This window comes from Balaenoptera borealis (genome assembly GCF_965194805.1).
Source record: "Balaenoptera borealis genome assembly, chromosome: 14".
Classification (NCBI taxonomy): Eukaryota; Metazoa; Chordata; class Mammalia; order Artiodactyla; family Balaenopteridae; genus Balaenoptera; species Balaenoptera borealis.
Genome location: NC_138875.1, coordinates 22,915,737 through 22,934,553, shown reverse-complemented (window position 1 = coordinate 22,934,553; position 18,817 = coordinate 22,915,737). Strand labels below are relative to the sequence as shown.

At 38.2% G+C, this 18,817-nt stretch overlaps 1 protein-coding gene across 1 annotated transcript in view; it reads left to right on the top strand.

Annotated features, from left to right (window-relative positions):
• Window positions 1–18,817, top strand: part of ME2 (malic enzyme 2) — a 63,851-nt gene that overhangs the window by 18,529 nt on the left and 26,505 nt on the right. Inside the window, exons 2-7 of the mRNA XM_082355424.1 lie at window positions 2,751–2,870; window positions 9,994–10,127; window positions 12,715–12,864; window positions 15,595–15,670; window positions 17,077–17,238; window positions 17,552–17,655. Of these exons, the coding sequence (XP_082211550.1) occupies window positions 2,763–2,870; window positions 9,994–10,127; window positions 12,715–12,864; window positions 15,595–15,670; window positions 17,077–17,238; window positions 17,552–17,655 (734 nt within the window). The 5' untranslated portion in view covers window positions 2,751–2,762. The remainder of the gene's footprint in view (window positions 1–2,750; window positions 2,871–9,993; window positions 10,128–12,714; window positions 12,865–15,594; window positions 15,671–17,076; window positions 17,239–17,551; window positions 17,656–18,817) is intronic.

Here is an 18,817-nt window from a genome sequence, read left to right as displayed (position 1 = left end):
TATAATCTCTTCAAATATTTTCTCAGTCCCTTTCTTTTTCTCTTCTTCTTTTGGGACCCCTATAATTCGAATGTTGGTGCATTTAATGTTGTCCCAGAGGTCTCTGAGACTGTCCTCAATTCTTTTCATTCTTTTTTCTTTATTCTGCTCTGCGGTAGTTATTTCCACTATTTTATCTTCCAGGTCACTTATCTGTTCTTCTTCCTCAGTTATTCTGCTATTGATTCCTTCTAGAGAATTTTTTATTTCATTTATTGTGTTGTTCATCATTGTTTGTTTGCTCTTTAGTTCTTCTAGGTCCTTGTTAAACATTTCTTGTATTTTCTCCATTTTATTTCCAAGATTTTGGATCATCTTTACTATCATTACTCTGAATACTTTTTCAGGTACCCTGCCTATTTCCTCTTCATTTGTTTGGTCTGGTGGGTTTTTACCTTGCTCCTTCATCTGCTGTGTATTTCTCTGTCTTCTCATTTTGCTTAACTTACTGTGTTTGGGGTCTTCTTTTTGCAGTCTGCAGATTTGTAGTTCCCGTTGTTTTTGGTGTCTGCCCCCAGTGGGTAAGGTTGGTTCAGTGGGTTATGTAGGCTTCCTGGTGGAGGGGACTGGTGCCTGTGTTCTGGTGGATGAGGCTGAATCTTGTCTTTCTGGTGGGCAGGACTGCGTCCGGTGGTGTGTTTTGGGGTGTCTGTGAACTTATTATGATTTTAGGCAGCCTTTCTGCTAATGGGTGGGGTTGTGTTCCTGTCTTGCTAGCTGTTTGGCATAGGGTGTCCAGCACTGTAGCTTGCTGGTCATTGAGTGGAGCTGGGTCTTAGCGTTGAGATGGAGATCTCTGGGAGAGCTTTTGCTGTTTGATATTATGTGGGGCCTGGAGGTCTCTGGTGGACCAGTGTCCTCAACTCGGCTCTCCCACCTCAGAAGCTCAGGCCTGACACCCTGCTGGAGCACCAAGACCCTGTCAGCCACTCGGCTCAGAAGAAAATGGAGAAAAAAAAAGAGAAAAAATGAAATAAAATAAGAAATAAAAAAATATTATTACAAATAAATTTTTTAAAAAGTAATAAAAAAAAAGAAAGAACAACCAAACCAAAAAACAAATCCACCAATGGTAACAAGCGCTAAAACGTATACAAAAAAAAAAAAGGACAGACAGAACCCTAGGACAAATGGTAAAAACAAAGCTATACAGACAAAATCACACAAAGAAGCATACACATACACACTCACAAAAAGAGAAAAAGTAAAATATATTTTTTTAAAAAAAGGAAGAGAGCAATCAAATCAATAAACAAATCTACCAATGATAATAAGCTCTAAATAAGCTTAAGCTCTAAACTAAGATAAACATAAAACCAGAAACAAATTAGATGCAGAAAGCAAACCTCAAGTCTACAGTTGCTCCCAAAGTCCACCGCCTCAATTTTGGGATGGTTTGTTGTCTATTCAGGTATTCCACAGATTCAGGGTACATCAAGTTGATTGTGGAAATTTAATCCGCTGCTCCTGAGGCTGCGGGGAGAGATTTCCCTTTCTCTTCTTTGTTCGCACAGCTCCTAGGGTTCACCTTTGGATTTGGACCCGTCTCTGGGTGTAGGTCGCCTGAGGGTGTCTGTTTCCTGCCCAGACAGGATGGGGTTAAAGGAGCAGCTGATTCGGGGGCTCTGGCTCACTTAGGCTGGGCGGTGGGAGGGGTACGGAATGCTGGGCGAGCTGCAACAGCAGAGGCCAGAGTGACATTTCAGCAGCCTGAGGCATGCTGTGTGTTCTCCCAGGGAAGATGTCCCTGGATCACGGACCCTGGCCGTGGCGAGCTGCACAGGTTCCCGGGACGGGAAGTGTGGATAGTGACCTGTGCTTGCACACAGGCTTCTTGGTGGCTGCAGCAGCAGCCTTAGCGTTTCATGCCCATCTGTGGTGTCTGCGCTGACAGCTGCGGCTCGTGCCCTTCTCTGGAGCTCACTTAGGCGGTTCTCTGAATTCCCTCTCCTTGTGCACCCGGAAACAATGGTCTCTTGCCTCTTAGGCAGTTCCAGACTTTTCCCTGGACTCCCTCCCGGCTAGCTGTGGCTCACTAGCCCCCTTCAGGCTGTGTTCATGCAGCCAACCCCAGTCCTCTCCCTGGGATCCGACTTCCGAAGCCCGAGCCTCAGCTCCCAGCCCCTGCCCGCCCTGGCGGGTGAGCAGACAAGCCTCTCGGGCTGGTGAGTGCTGGTCGGCACCGATCCTCTGTGCGGGAATCTCTCCGCTTTGCCCTCTGCACCCCTGTGGCTGCGCTCTCCTCCTTGGCTCCGAAGCTTCCCCCCTCTGCCACCCGCAGTCTCCGCCCGCGAAGGGGCTTCCTAGTGTGTGGAAACCTTTCCTCCTTCACAGCTCCCTCCCAGAGGTGCAGGTCCCGTGCCTATTCTTTTGTCTCTGTTTTTCCTTTTTTCTTTTGCCCTACCCAGGTACGTGGGGGAATTTCTTGCCTTTGGGGAAGTCTGAGGTCTTCTGCCAGCATTCAGTAGGTGCTCTGTAGGAGTTGTTCCACGTGTAGATGTATTTTTGATGTATTTGTGAGGAGGAAGGTGATTTCCACGTCTTACTCCTCCACCATCTTGAAGGTTCTGCCAACATAAATGTATTTTGAAAAATTCTTTTCACTTGTGGGTAGTGAAGCTTTCTAAATCTGCTTTTGAAAACTAGTCCCTGATATACATGCAGTTGTATAATATGTTTCTCATCATCTTTATTTGCTTTGTTTTTCCCAGGTGAGAGAAACCATGTTGTCCAGGTTTAAAATAGTTGCCGCTCCTTGTACTCTGGCATGTCGTCATTTGCACATAAAAGAGAAAGGCAAGCCACTTATGTTGAACCCAAGAACAAACAAGGTTAGTAACATTAATACGAATACACATTTTCTCTCTTCCCGGTAAAGGTTTGATATATCTTAGACTGATAAAGTATGAAATTTTTGTATTCTGTAGCTTTATACTAAAACTATTCAGAAGTCCTTGTTTTTTCTGCATGAACTTTCCTCTTTTTTCTGCATTGCAACAATTATGGCTGCTTTATACCTCCCAAATTTCACCCTCACAGTTTCTACCACCCAAAAAGGATTGAGTTTATTTCCTAGTTCTAGCTCAAAAGCAAAACAAAACAAAAACCCAAGAATAGCATATTGGCCAGAACTTTTGGCCAGATGCAGTATATTTAGATTTATCCCATTTAGTCATATTGTCATTTTTATAAATAAGTGTTTGGTGATTTCCTAATCCCTGATGGATTATTCTAACTGCACTTGGAGGGAAAGAAATAGAAGGGGCCTTTTATTTCCCCCCCTAATATGCTTACCTGCACACTGAAGAGTCTAGTTAAGGGATTTTTATCAATATTGACTTATGTGGAGAAGTGGCATGTGTCTAAAGGAAAATAGCTCAAGATCAGCCGAAGTGTAACCGAAAGTAGGGTCCAGCTGCTCGCTGCTCAAAAGCCATTAAAGAGGCAAGATTGGTGGAAAGTTAAGTTTGCTTTATTTTGGATGCCAGCAACTGGGGGGAGGGCAGATGCCCGTCCAAAGGCGTACACGCCCCCTGCAACCAGTGGCCAAGAGCTTTCATAGGTTGAGGGAGGGGCCTACGTGCAGAAGCAGCACAGTCAGCTCTGACAGTCATCTTGAAATTGGCCATTGGTGGTCCGACCAGTGTCACCTTGATTGTTTTAGGTACAGTTCATCTTCAGTTCCAGGGTCGGTTTGTTTCCGTTTCTTTGAGGCCAGTTCTCGCAGTTGTGGCAGCTTATGTCGTGGCTACAGCCTGGTCATCACGTAGTTCACTTCTTCCACCTGGTGGGGGCTTCATTATCTATAAGACAGCTCCCAGGATATGGCACAGAATGTTATCTGTAGCCCTTAAGGAGGAACTAAAGGGCCTTGACTATGCTTAATGACTAAAACTATGTTATTTGGTCTCCTTTGACTGTTTTCCTTTGTTTCTGCATTTTCTCACTTCTCCGATTAAACTTATTCTCTGGCTGGAGTCTTTCCACAGACAAAAGGTACGCTGAGGACATGGGGGTGGGCAAGGACCATAGGGTCCTGCTCTGTTTCAGAGGGAGGTACACTTCTATGTAAATTGGGAGGGCGTTGCGGTTGCGTAGATGAGCAAAAGAGTTTTGGTGGAACAAGTGGCGTTGGAAGACAGAAAAGAGTAGGAGAAGGGCAGGTGAGAGGAAGGTTGTTTCTGCTGACTGTTAAAGAGCTAATCAAGACATCTATTTTAAACTATGTTGTCTTCACTTACACCAGGCCAGCAAATTTAAGAATTTTATCAACTATTAACATAAATACTTAATACATAAAATTATTTCTATAATAATTTTAATTTCTACTGTACATTATAAATAAAACACTTTTGAGTGTCTCTTAAATCTAAATAGGAGATAGGCAGTGAAACCATGTGTAGCTACTCATTTATCTTTGACAATAGGATAGGTAAAGCACTTTTAAATGAACTGCACAGTTCATTTAAAACTATATAAAAATACAGGGGTTTTAACCCCTTTATATTTTCCAGCCTTAGATAAAATCTTATAAGGAGCAACATGAGGCACAAAGGATTTAGTGATTTGAGTCTTCTCCCCCTTTTTTCATTGTAAAAGTTCATCAATTTTGTAGGTCTTTACAAAGAACCAACTTTCGGTTTAATCTTTTAATTTTTCCAATTTTTTTTTCTATTTTATTTATTTATTTTCACTGTAATCTTTATTATTTCCTTCCTTCTTGCTTCAGCTTTAGTTTGTTCCTTTTTCCCCCTAGTTTCTTAAGATGGAAGGTTAGGCAATTGATTTGAGATCGTTCTGCTTTTTTAAGCTACATTTACAGCTACAAATTTCCCTTAGCATTATTTTCACTGTATCCTATAAGTTTTGGTGTGTGTGTTTTAATTCATCTGGAAGTATCTTCTGATTTCCCTGTGCTTTCTTCTCTGACCAATTGGTTTTTAGGAGTGTGTTGTTTAAGATCAAAGTATTTGTGAATTCCCCAAATGTCCATTATTAATTTCTTTTATTTTTAATTTTTCAAAATTTAATTAATTAATTAATTAATTAATTTATGGCTGCATTGGGTCTTCGTTGCCATGCGCAGGCTTTCTCTAGTTGCGGCGAGTGGGGGCTACTCTTCGTTGTGGTGCACGGGCTTCTCATTGCGGTGGCTTCTCTTGTTGTGGAGCATGGGCTCTAGGTGAACGGGCTTCAGTAGTTGTGGCTCGCGGGCTCTAGAGCACAGGCTCAGTAGTTGTGGCGCACAGGCTTAGTTGCTCTGTGGTATGTGGGATCTTCCTGGACCAGGGCTCGAACCAGTGTCCCCTGTGTTGGCAGGCAGATTCTTAACCACTTTGCCACCAGGGAATTATTAGTTTGTAATCTCATTGCATTGTGGTTGAAGATCATACTTTGGGTGACTTAAATCCTTTTAAATTTATTGAGACTTGTTTTATGGCCTGATGAATGGTCTGTCCTGGGGAATATTCCTTGTGCACTTGAAAAGAATGTGTATCCTGCTTCTTTTGAGGGGAGTGTCTGCTAGGTCTAGTTGCTTTATGGTGTTGTTCAAGTCTTCTTTTTCCGTGTTGATTTTCTGTCTAGTTGCTTTCTCCATTATTGAAAATGAGATATTGAAATTTTCAGCTTGTTGAATTGTCTTACTCCCTAATTCTGTCAGTTTTTGCTTCATGTATTTTGTTATCCTCTTTTGTTATCTAACAAAATATGTTTATAATTGTTGTATCTTCTTAATGGATTGATGCTTTCAGCAAAATGCCCTCCTCTAGTAAGGATGTTTGTTTCAAAGTCTATTTTGTCTGTTACTAATATAGCTACTCCAGCTCTCTTTTGGTTACTATTGACATGGTGTGTCTTTTTCCATTCTTTTGCTTTCCACCTATTTGTATCTTTGAATCGAAGTGTGTCTGTTGTAGTCAGCATATGATTGGATCATGTTTTTTTATCCATTCTGCCAATCCTTTTAATTAGAGTTTATTCCATCTACATTAATGTAATAACTAATAAGGTATGATTTATGTCTGCTATTTTGCTATTTGTTTTAAATGTCTTATGTGCTTTTTGTTCCTCTTTCCTCCATTGTTCCCTTCATTTGTGTTAAATTTTCTACGATGCCATTTAAATTCCCTCGTCTTTTCTTTTCCTTCCTATTTCTGAGTTATTTTCTTAGTGGTTTGCCCTGGGGATTACAATTACCATCTTTAAAACAGTCTAGTTCAGTTTGATATCAATTTAATTTAAACAGTACACCAAAATTTTGCTCCTGTAGAGGTTCATCTCCTTCTTTTGTGCTGCTTCGTCATACAAATTACAAAGTACAAATTACATTTTATACTTTGTATGACCGTCAACACAGATTTATAATTACTGCTTTATGTAATTGTCTTTTAAATTGGGTAGGAGAAAAAAAGACCTACAAACAAAAAGTACATTTATACTGTCTTTTATATTATGTAGTCATTTTATCTGTGTTCTTTATTTCTTTGTATGGATTTGGATTATTGTCTAATGTCTTTCATTTAGACTTGAAGGACTCCCTTTAGTATTTCTTGTGAGACGGGTCTGTTAGCAATGAATTCTCTGTTTTTGCTTATCTGGGAATGTCTTAATTTCTCCATTTTTGAAGGATGGATTTGTAGGATTTAGAAATTCTTGGTTGACAGGTTATTTTTCTTTCAGCACTGTCTATGGCCTCCATGGTTTCTGATAAGAAATCAGCTGTTACTCTTTCTGAGGATCCCCTGCACGTGATGAGTCACTTCTCTTTGCTTTCAGATTTCTCCTGTCTTTGGCTTTTGACAGTTTGAATATGATGTGTCTAGGGGTAGAGTTCTTTGAGTTTTTCTTGATTGGAGCTATTGAGCTTCTTGGATGTGTGGATTAATGCTTCTCATCAAATTTGGGAGGTTTTTAGCCATTATTTTTTCAAATATTCTTTAGCCTTTTCTCTCCTCACCTCTGGGCGTCCTGTTATGTACATGTTGGTACTCTTGCTGGTCTCTCAGGTCTGTTCACATTTATTCCTTATTTTTCCTTTCTGTTTCTCAGACTGGATTATCTCAGTGACCCATCTTTAAATCTGATGGTTTTTTTCTTCCACTGCTCAAATCTGCTTGTTGAGCCCCTTTAGTGAATTTTTTATTTCAGTTGTAGTTTCAATTCCAGAATTTCTATTTAGTTCCTTTTTTAGCTTCTCTGTTTATCGATATTCTCTGTTTAGTAGGATGTCATTCTCATACTTCTCTTTTAGTTCATTAGACAATGGTGTTTTTTTAGTTTTTTTGATATATTTAGAATAACTAATTTTTTTCTTTTTTTAAATTGAAGTATAGTTGATTTACAGTGTTTCAGGTATACAGCAAAGTATATTCTTTTTCAGATTCTTTTCCATTATAGATTATTACAAGATATTGAATATAGTTCCCTGTGCTGTACAGTAGGTCCTTGTTGTTTATCTATTTTATATATAGTAGTGTGTTAATCCCAAATTCCCAATTCATCCCTCCCCTAGAATAACTAATTTAAAGTCTTTGTCTAGTAAGTGCAATGTTTGGGCTTCCCCAGGGGCAATTTCAATTAACTGCCCTTTTTTCCTGTATATGAGTCAGACTTTATGTGTTTTGTTGCTGTTGTTTGTTTGTTTGTTTTTTGCTTGCCTTATGATTTTTGGTTGAAAACTGGGCTTTTAAAATAATGTGGCTGCCCTGGAAACCAGATATTCATTCCTCCCAGTCGTTTCTGAACTAATTCTTTCTTCTTGTTATATATGCCTACTGAAGTCTCTGCTTTGTTAACTTAGTGATCAGCCAATGATTAAACAGAAACTTAAATACCTAGAACCATTAAGTCTCCCATTCTTTGCCAAGGGGCTTTGTGTACCTGCTGGGGTGTGCCTTCAGGACTCAGCTAGGCAGTTTACAGCTACGCATCAGCCTTCACTTCCTGCTTACACAGAGCCTCAAGGTTAGCCAGAGGTGGGAGCTTAGGGCTTTCTCAAGTCTTTCCTGGACATGCGTACAGCTGTGCATATGACCTTCTAGGTTCTCAGGAATATGTCTCAGCATTTCAAAGTTCCCCATGGACATCTCGTTTCTCAGCTTTTCCTTTTCAGCTTTTTGGTTAGCCTGTTGTTTGCCCCAGCTGTTATCTACTGCCTTGGGGAGCTGCTATGTTAAATAATTGCCTCTGATTGTTTTCAACAGACTCTTCTGGCGGGAAAGGCTGTTCACACTGCCTGAGCTCCAAGTCAGGTCAAATAAAGACAGCCTTGCAGATAGGGTTTTCCAGGTCAAATAATAACAGTTTCCTGGATATGGGGCTTTAGAAGAATCTCCAAACCCTCCTGCCTTCTCCAGTGACTGGCAGGCTCTGATTTTCAAAGTGATTGTTTCCCAGTGATTGCGTTTTCAAGGTTACTGTGGAGCTGGGGAGGGGAGAATAGGAACAAGGCAAGTTAAATGCCATGAAGCTTGCTGTTCTTACTGAAATTCAGCAGTTTTTCTTGAATAAATGCTCTCCAGTTGCTGAAAGCTTTGGTTAATTTCCAGAATTCTGATCATTTGGCCAGGGTTCTTGTTGCTTTTATGGAGGAAAAGATTTTTAGAAGTCCTTTCTCTGGCATTTTTACTGATATCACTTTGATAAAAAAAAAATTTAACCCATAGCTGAATACCAGAAACTGAAAAAGAATTTATTACATAGGTTAATTTTTCTTAAGTATCATTCTTCCTTCCCCCTCCCTTTGTTCAGCCTCACTCCTTTCTAGTCATGGTAGCCTCTTAATTTGGTTTGTGTTCTTTCAAACTGTATTCTGTTGATTTCATTTTTAATGTATGCATACATCTGTATATAATATGTACTTTATGGGGGTTTTCTAAACATAATAATAAACAGTGAATTTGTTTTGATTTTCAACTTGACTTTTTTTCCTAACTGTGTATCTGGGAGATCATTCTACTGCACACTTACAGATACATGTTTAAGTGTTTGTATGGAAATACCGTAGGTTGCTAACTCTTCCATAATTGATGGACTTTTAGTTAGTTTGTAATAGGCAAGAGAACTGGAAACAAGGCTACAACTAATCTCTTCATATATGCATCTTTATATATGAATATATCTCTAGGATAACTAACTAGAAGTAGAATTGCTTTATGTGCACTCAAGATATGGAAGCGACCTAAGTGTCCCTCAACAGATGAATGGATAAAGAAGATATATGTACACACAATGGAATATCATTCAGCCATAAAGAAGAATGAAATTCTGCCATTTGCAACAATATGGATGGACCTGGAGTATTATGCTTAGTGAAATAAGTCAGACAAAGACAAATACTGTGTGATGTCACTTATATGTGGAATCTGAAAAACAAAACAAGTGAATGGATATAACAAAACAGAAACAGACTCACAGATATAGAGAACAAACTAGTGGTTAGGAGGAGAGGAGAGGCAAGGGGAGAAGGGCAAGGTAGGGGTAGAGGATTAAGAGGTACAAACTACTTTGTATAAAATAAATAAGCTACAAGGATATATTGTACGGCACAGGGAAATATAGTCATTATTTTATAATAATTTTAAATGGAGTTTAATCTATAAAAACATTGAATCACTATGTTGTACTCCTGAAACTAATATTGTAAGTCAACTATACTTCAGTTAAAAAAATAATAAAGTATGTGCATTTAAAAAAAAATCTAAGAGTACTTTGAAATTGGCTTTCAAAAAGCCTAAACCAGTTTATATTCCCAGCAATGGTATGTGAGAGTAATTCTTTTACTATACCCTCCCCAGTACTAGATATGATCAATCTTATAAATTTATGAAAGTCTGGGCAAAAATGATATCTTGTTGATCTTTTTAAGTTTATGTTTAAATTATGTTTGGTAGGACGCACCATTGCTACCCCTGTAAGTAATAATTTTTAATCCTTTTATTTTTTCCTTTTTAGGGGATGGCATTTACATTACAGGAACGACAAATGCTTGGTCTTCAAGGACTTCTACCTCCCAAAATAGAGACACAAGATATTCAAGCCTTACGATTCCACAGAAATGTGAAGAAGTTGAATGGCCCTTTGGAAAAGTAAGAGTTGATTAGATGTTTAGTTTTTTTATTGGTGTTCTGATCAGAAAAATTGGGAGTATTATGATTATTATGGCATGAGAAATATACAGTCTCATAATGAAACTTTTGTTTTAGTCAGTTGGTTTATAATGATTGTTTCCTTCACTTATTTTCACTATTGTAAAATTTAGCAGAAATCAGTTTTTTATGGTTAAAATCACAGAGCATTTCAGGTTTGAATGGAATGTTAGAAGCAGAGGCTATCACCTAATTTGCACCCATTCTATTCAATAACTTTTACTGATCACCTACTTTGTGTGTGCCGTTGCTAGCCACTGAGGATATAAACTGGGTGATAGATAGGGTGGCCATGTAATATATCATCCAATCCCGGACACTTTGGGGAGTAAAAAAGAAGTAACTGAAACTGTCCCGGGCAAATTAGAATGTATGGCTACCGCAGTAACTCACAGCCTGCCTTCTAGGAGCTTATCAATAGATAGTTATACTATGACTGTCATTGTGTAGCACAGTGAGAAAAAGGGACCTGTAGAGTACATTCTGAAAACCTGAAGAGGAGTGCCGGCCAAGCCTGGGGAATCACTTCCTGGAGGAAGTGATGCCTGAGCTGAATTTGAAACAGTATGTTACAAGGAACAGGCAAAATGAGAAGGAAGGGCAGGGTATTCTGGTAGAGGGATCAGTCTGACTGTAGAACTAAAAATATTTATTGGGTTTATAAAATATAGGGGATTATTAGATATTGGTGACTAGTGAGAGTGGTTTCTTTACATTATAGGGCATATATATATACATGAAAATATCTATAGTCTCGAACTCATGTTACCATGGAGGGAAGACAAATTCAAGAAGTGGCATGAGAGTTACAGAAGAGGGAGGAGAGTATTAACGGGACCTGAAGACAGGAAACTCTAAAGTGTATCTGTGTGTGGTGGGGGGCAGGGAATGACGGAAAAGGACCCCCGAGAGTGTGCCAACTGAGCTGCATTTGGAGAGCATGAGTAGAGGACTGTGCCTGGGCAGAGGGTGTTCCAGGCAAAGGGTGTGTCGTCCTATGCTGCAACTCCAAGGTCAGAGTTGTGGTGCATTTGAGGAGGTGAAGTAATTCAGTATGAAGATGACGCAGGAAAGTAGTCATTGAGGTCTAGTTAACTATTTTAGGAGCTTAAGCCTATGAAACTGGCGTTTGGAAGCCATTCAGGGAGAATAGAAATGATCAGAGGTATGTTTTTCAGAGAAGAATAGGATTGGAGCAGGGGAACAAAATTGTGAGAATAGAGACTACAACACTGTAAAACATCTATACTCCAATTAAAAAAAAAACTAACTTTACTATCTTTATTTTTAATTTTCTTCAACAATACCTCTGTGCTCTTTTAATCTTTGGTTACTTGTTCTCTAGTTTTTAGCTTAATGGTTTGTTTACTAAACAAATAAACATAGAAGCTTTAATCCTAAAATTAAAAAATAAAATAAAATAAAGGCTGTTGCTTTGATGCCTGTGGTGTTAATAAGATTTGAAAAAAAAAGGTTCTTGAGGTAGCCCAGGTGAGAAGTGACGGTGGCTTGGGCTGGGTGGGGATGGAGGGAGGAAATAAATATTTGAAAGATATTTCACAGGTAGTCTCTGTGGGACATATTGATTTATTAGGTTGGGGTGGGGGAGGGTGGGAGAGGAAGAAATCAAGAATGGACTCTGGATGGATTCCCATTTGATCAGATGATAACAAGAGGAGAAACAAATGTGGGGAAAAGACAATGAGTCTGTTTTAGACATATTTAATTCAGTGTGATTACTGGTTTTTCAGGCCAACATCTCCCTGTTTTCTAAACTTTATTCTTTAAAAGCTGTTATTTATATATTTATATGAATTGACCGTTGCCTCCTTTTGTGCTACCTATGTGCTCTGTATAGAACTTAAAATGCCTATAAGCCTCCTGGATTATAAACTCCATGAGGGAAATTCCCTGGTGGTCCAGTGGTTAGGATTCCTCTCTTCCACTGCAGGGAGGCATGGGTTTGATCCCTGGTCAGGGAACTAAGATCCTGCATGCCATGCGCTGCGGATAGATGGATGGATGGATGGATGGATGGATGGATGGGTAAATAAATAAACAAACATACAAACTCATTCCATGAGGACAGGGGCACTTCTTACATCCCTGGAGTTCAGAATAGTACCTGGCACATAGTTAGTATTTTGTAAATATTTGAATGAATGCCACTTTATTTTATTTCCTTATTTACGTGTCAGTCACCTTGAAGATTAGGTCCTTGAGGGTGGGGCCTCATGGTAATTTTCGCATTTCCAGTGCCTGATACAGAGCCTGACTCACAGTAAGAGCTCAATAAATGTTACCTGTTGCTTCTGTTATTATTCTTTTCATCATCACCATCTACCATTTAAGCACATTTTTATTTTTGTTAATTTTTAGTCCTGGGTATTATATAATGATAATGTAGGGTTTTGTTTTCCAGGGGGAGGGAGTCCTCAATTTTAGATGTTTAGATTTGACTTCAAAGGCCAAAGTCTTTAGTCTAATGCTGGCTGATGTAGACATTATTTGCTGTGCTTAATTTCAGATACATCTATATAATGGGAATACAAGAAAGAAATGAGAAGTTGTTTTACAGAATACTGCAAGATGATATCGAAAGTCTACTGCCAATTGTATATACACCAACAGTTGGTCTTGCCTGCTCCCAGTATGGACACATCTTTAGAAGACCTAGGTAAGGCTTATTTTTAAAAATATATTTGCAGATGACTATTGTGTAGAAACAACATCACTTCATAGCCCCTATTACATTTCTATTTTATGTGTTGCAGTCTTATCCAACCACATTTCCCACCTCACAAAAGCTTAATTTGGACCAAAAGGGATTAATAAAAATATAACATGTCATATCTTTTATTTTGTGGAAATACCATCATTTATTCCTAACCTTCTTTAAGTATTTATGATTGTTAGAGGAAATGTGCATTTTTGTACCAAAAAAAAAAAAAACCCACAGTATTCTTAATTTTGGTGGCATATTCTGCAGAATAATCATAAAAGTTTTTGACAATCTGGCCAATTAAGAGTAGATTCTCATTTTTTTATCAGCTTTAATTCTATTGTTTGTCCTTTTTTATGAATTTACACAAATTTTACTTTCAGATAATTCAAGCACCTCCAAATTTTTTTTTTTAAAGCTTTTCCTACTTTTCTGTAATTCTTGTTCTCTCTTCTATTTTAATTTATTTATTTATTTATTTATTTTTGGCTGTGTTGGGTCTTCGTTTCTGTACAAGGGCTTTCTCCACTTTAGGCGAGTGGGGGCCACTCTTCATCGCGGTGCGCGGGCCTCTCACTGTCGCGGCCTCTCCTGTCGTGGAGCACAGGCTCCAGACGCGCAGACTCAGTAGTTGTGGCTCACGGGCCTGGCCACTCTGCGGCACGTGGGATCTTCCCGGACCAGGGCACGAACCCGTGTCTCCTGCATTGGCAGGCGGATTCCCAACCACTGCGCCACCAGGGAAGCCCCCCTCCAAATATTTTAAGTGGAAAGGGTACTGGAATGAGCATTGGCTCAAGTCTTTGAATAAGTTACTTTATTCCTCCGAATCTGTTTATCATAAGGTAGGAATCCCAGTACCTTTCAAAGAGCTTCTAAGAAGGTCAGATGAGGAAACTGATGTGACAGTTTTTTGTAAACTTACAAGCATTGTATAAATGCTATTTTTACTTAATTAGAGTTTTCTTGTCTGTTCCTCTAACCTGTAATCATTTTCCACAATCCTTTTGTTTTTCCCATGTCCTGCTTACATATTGATACAAATGTAGAAATTCAAACACTGTGTGATAGCATTTATCTTCAGTCTCCTCTCATCTAGTCTAGTGGCTTTCAAACTTTAATGTGCCTATGAAACATCTGTGGGGCTTACTTAAAATGTTGATCCTTGCCAACTTTCCTCTCCTTCCTATTCCCAAGATTCTGATGAAAAAGAGAAAGGTCTGGAGGTCCGGATTGTAATGAACACCGTCGGTGATGGTGTTGCAGGTATTCCCCGGAAGACACTTTGAGAACACTGTCTGTTCTGTCCTATGTGCTGCCATCAATTAATGTGTCTAAGCACTTCTGTGGTATAACCCAGCTGTTCAGCGCTTTTATAGTTTCATTTTCACTTACAATAGTATTTCCCAATCCAGATTAAAGGACAAAGGAAAACAAAAAGATATTGATGCCTGGGCCCCAACCACAGAGATTCTGATTCAGTTAGTCTAGAGTTGGGCCCAGGCGTTGCAGTTTCATAAAATCTCCTGGTGTGATTTTGATGTGCACCCAGAGTTGAGAACTCACATGAAACATAAAGAGCTTTTGGGTGAGGGCAGATACTGTGTATCATTTGTGCAGGGGCAGTGGTTTTTGTTGTGTTTTTTACATAGAAGATGGTCAGTAGGTCTTGGTTGTTTAACTCCAGGCTAGTTAAATCAGAATCTCTGGGGGTAGAAACCTGGCATTTTTTAAAAGCTCATCAGATGATTCTACTATGAAGCTCTGGTTGAGAAACTGTTTAAACTGATTTAAGCTGGGATAGTAATGCCAAAGTTAAGATGTCAATGAGAAGAATGGATAAGCAACAAGGTCCTACTGTATAGCACAGGGCACTATATTCAATATCCTGTGATAAACCATAATGGAAAAAAATATGAAAAAGAATGTATATATGTATGTATAACTGAATCACTGTGCTGTACGGTAGAAATTAACACAACATTGTAAATCAGCTATACTTCAATAAAATAAATTTTTTAAAAAAGATATCAGTGAGAAAGTTGAGTCAGTTTGAAGGCACTGGGGGCCCACTGGCCCTCATCTTTACTTGGCCTGTTTTCTAGAACCTATGTTTCTTTTTTCTGTCTCTCTTCCTGCCTTCCTCTCTTCCTTTTTTGAAATCTGGATTATCTCAATTGGATAACAATATACAGTGTTTAAAATAACTTTTTACTTTTTCCTAATGCTTCAAGGATGTATTTTTTATGTGAAATTACTATAGTTTTCTTCTCTCCCTTCCTGCTCCTTCAGATTTCAAATTTTCAGTTTCAGTGACTTTTAACAGTAGTTTACCTTAGCCTTATCATGCTTTCCTGCATTGGTGGGTTGTCTTTATATTGCTTTTTACTGGAGGTATATTGAGTTTATTTGAATAGGAGATGTGGATACATTTCTTCTTGGGTAAGAATGATCACATCATTTAATAATAACCTTTGTTGCAGCTACTATGTGAACAATGCAATTACAGTTTGAAGTGGTTGAAAATATTTGAAAATAAACCTGTGTGACTTAGGTAAATCTGCTTGGAAATGACACTGTGTCTTGATGTTTTATTAAAATATCTAAATATTCCAATTATGAACAAAAACTTAGAAAAAACCAAAAACTGTTGTGAAATGCAAAAGTGTTTTTGTTCTGTTGCAGGGGATTATTTATTTCAATCTCAGACAGAGGTCATGTTAGATCAATTGTGGATAACTGGCCAGAAAATCATGTTAAGGTACTAATAGCACAACCTTCCTTTCACAATGTTTTTTCTATGTAAGTTACCTCTTACAAGGTAAAATTTTCAAGAACAATTTTTTTTCATTGTTGCTCTGATTTATTTTGTACTTGCATACATGTAGATTTAGTGCTCTGAGGAAATCATGATAGTAATTATAAAATGGGGGACTGGTATAGAGTTTGCCCTGGGAAAGCAGTTGGACCTAGTAAGGTGAGCCTGTTCACTTCAGTACCGCTGGTATCTCCTGCCTTCTCTATATTCCTTTACTTTTTCAGTTAGTATTATTCTAGGTAAAGAAAATACATTAAAATGCCATTAAAACTTTTATTCTGGTGGGCAATGGGGAGGATTCATTGTCTTTTTTCTTCTAAATCTAAGATAGATTTAGATCCTTAAGCAAATATAAAACTCTTAGCATTTCAAATTTAGCAAATATAAACAGCTGTCAATCTGGCTGTCTTTCATAAAACAAAAACTAATGGCTATTTAAGATCTTTTGGTAGGCTTTAGTGTTTATTACAGGCAGTAATCTTACTTGCCTGTATTTCGTGTCTTCCTCACCAAAATGATCTTTGATGAATTATCATTTGTTCTAATAACCTAAAAAAAATTTGGTCAGATAATTAAATTCATAGTATCCTCTTAAAACCTTGTAGGTGTATTTTTTATTCTAGATTTTTTTCTCCATTGCTAAGGTTTCTCTTATTTGGCTTCAGTTATTATTTGGAGTAACATGTTATTTCTAAACTCTTTTTTTCTCCTAGGGTTAATCTTTATCAGAAGTTCCCCTCTCCCCTTTTTAGTCATTGTGAACATTTTCAAGTTGATCCTCTAGTCAGAAGCATTCTACTCCTAAACCAAAGACACAGGGAAAGCAAATCTAGTTAATTCTCCTCTTTACATCTAGATTCTAGAAACCCTAGAATTTTAAGTATTCTTGGTTGGTTAACTTTGAAAGTTAGTTAAGAAACAATTTTATTTTTAAAAGTGAGAGTGAAAATATGTGAAGAGAATCTTTTTTCGAGGTTTTTTTGTTTTGTTTTTAATAGTAGCTTTTCTGAGACAAAATTCACATACAGTGCCATTCACTGGCTTAAAATGTAAATTCAGTAATTTGTAGTATATTCACGGAGTTGTGCAGCCATCGTCATTGAGAACATTTTCATCACAGCTCCCTCATCCCCACCCTGCCGGAAAAGCCCTGTACCCATTAGCATCACTCCCCCCTCAGCCCTAGACAACCACTAATGCACTTCTCTCTCTGTAGATTTACATGTTCATGTGAATGGAATAATCTAATACGTGCTATTTTGTGATGAAGAGAATCTTTTTATAAATGTGTTTCTTAAGTGCCCCATTTTGGACAACTTATAATTTATTTTACTTTATTTGTAATTAAGGCTGTTGTGGTGACTGATGGAGAGAGAATTCTGGGTCTTGGAGATCTGGGTGTCTATGGAATGGGAATTCCAGTAGGAAAACTTTGTTTGTATACAGCTTGTGCTGGAATACGTCCTGATAGATGCCTGCCTGTGTGTATTGATGTAGGAACTGATAATCCAGTGAGTAAAATCATTTTCCCCCTTTGACCCTTCTCCCATATTAAAAAAAAAAAAAAAAACTGCTTTATTACATTCCTCTTTTGAAGAAATACAAGAAGAGAAAATTCTGTGATTAGATATTAGCCTTTGTCTTAAACGCCTTTTAATATTTATGCAAATAATAGTAAATTAATACTATTAAGTTTTTTGAAGAAGGGCAATAAAGTTTTAAAAATTATTAACTTCTTTATTTTACAATTTTTGTTTTATAGAATATGTTTAAACTGGTTATATAACAGAATGCTTTTATTTTTACGTTTGTTCTGTTTTATAGGCACTCTTAAAAGATCCATTTTACATGGGTTTATATCAGAAAAGAGATCGATCACAACGTTATGATGATCTGATTGATGAGTTTATGAAGGCCATTACTGACAGGTATTTTTTAAAAGTTTGAGTATATGAAAGCATCTCTTAAAAAAAAAAAAAGGAACCACAGTTTTGTTTTCCTTTATCTTTCGTGAAGATAGGTAGAAGGAGATTAAATTTTGGAGAACTTTGGTTCTTTCCTGCCTGATTCAATGTGCTAATGTGTGGTGATACCCTCTGCCTTGCCCTCCTGAGTTATGTGACATCTTGAGCACACTGAAATCTTGAAGTCTGCACTCACTGCTCCTAAAATACCCTCACTGGGTAGTTCTTTCAGCCCTTGGCATCCAGGCGAACTCCACCATTCCAGTGAAACTCTTGTGCAGCTTTCGTGTTTTAAATTCGCTGACCATTTGGTCTTCTTCTCTCTCCTCTTTGCAGCATCTGACCAGGTTTTCCACTCCTACATCCTTGAAATTGTTTTCTCTTGACCACTAAAAGACTTTCCTAACTTGGGCTTTCTCCCACCTTTTTTCTTTCCTTTGTCATCTCCACTGGTTTTTCTTCCTCTCTTATTAAATGTGGGTGAATACATAGTTCTCTTCTCTTCTCATAGTCTTGTAAGCTATGACCTTTATGCATGTGACTCCTAAGTCCATGAAAACCCATCTCTGTAGTCCCACCTCCCTCTGAGGCTTGCGTTTCCAACAGTTGGAATCCTCCATCTAGACATTTTGTTGCTCCTTCATATTCATGTCCAGAACAACTTCCCTTTCTAAATTGCCTATCTTCTGAAAATCCAGCCTCTAATAATGGCATTAACACGCACCCTGTCGCCAGACCTTTGATCTTGGTCTAATCTTTGACTCTTTCCCCTCCTCCATCAACCCCATATAGTGTCATTCAATCCTCAAATCCAGTTGGTACTATCCCTTAAATGCCTCAGAAATATATCTCCTCTTCTCCATTGCCACAGCCTTTCTGCAGATCCTCATCTCTCTTTTGGATTCTTTAAAACCTTCCTCCAACTTCTCTCCATTTCCTCTCCACCTTACCACCAGATTAGTCTTTTGAAAACATGCACTTCATTGTATCATTCTTTTGTTTGAAATCTATCAGTGGTTTCCTATTGCCATAAAGTCCAAACTCTTTATGATCTAGCCCTGCCCTACCTTGTAGATTACTGGTACATGGAAGATAGTAAAAAATTAACTCCTTTTCAGAATCAAAG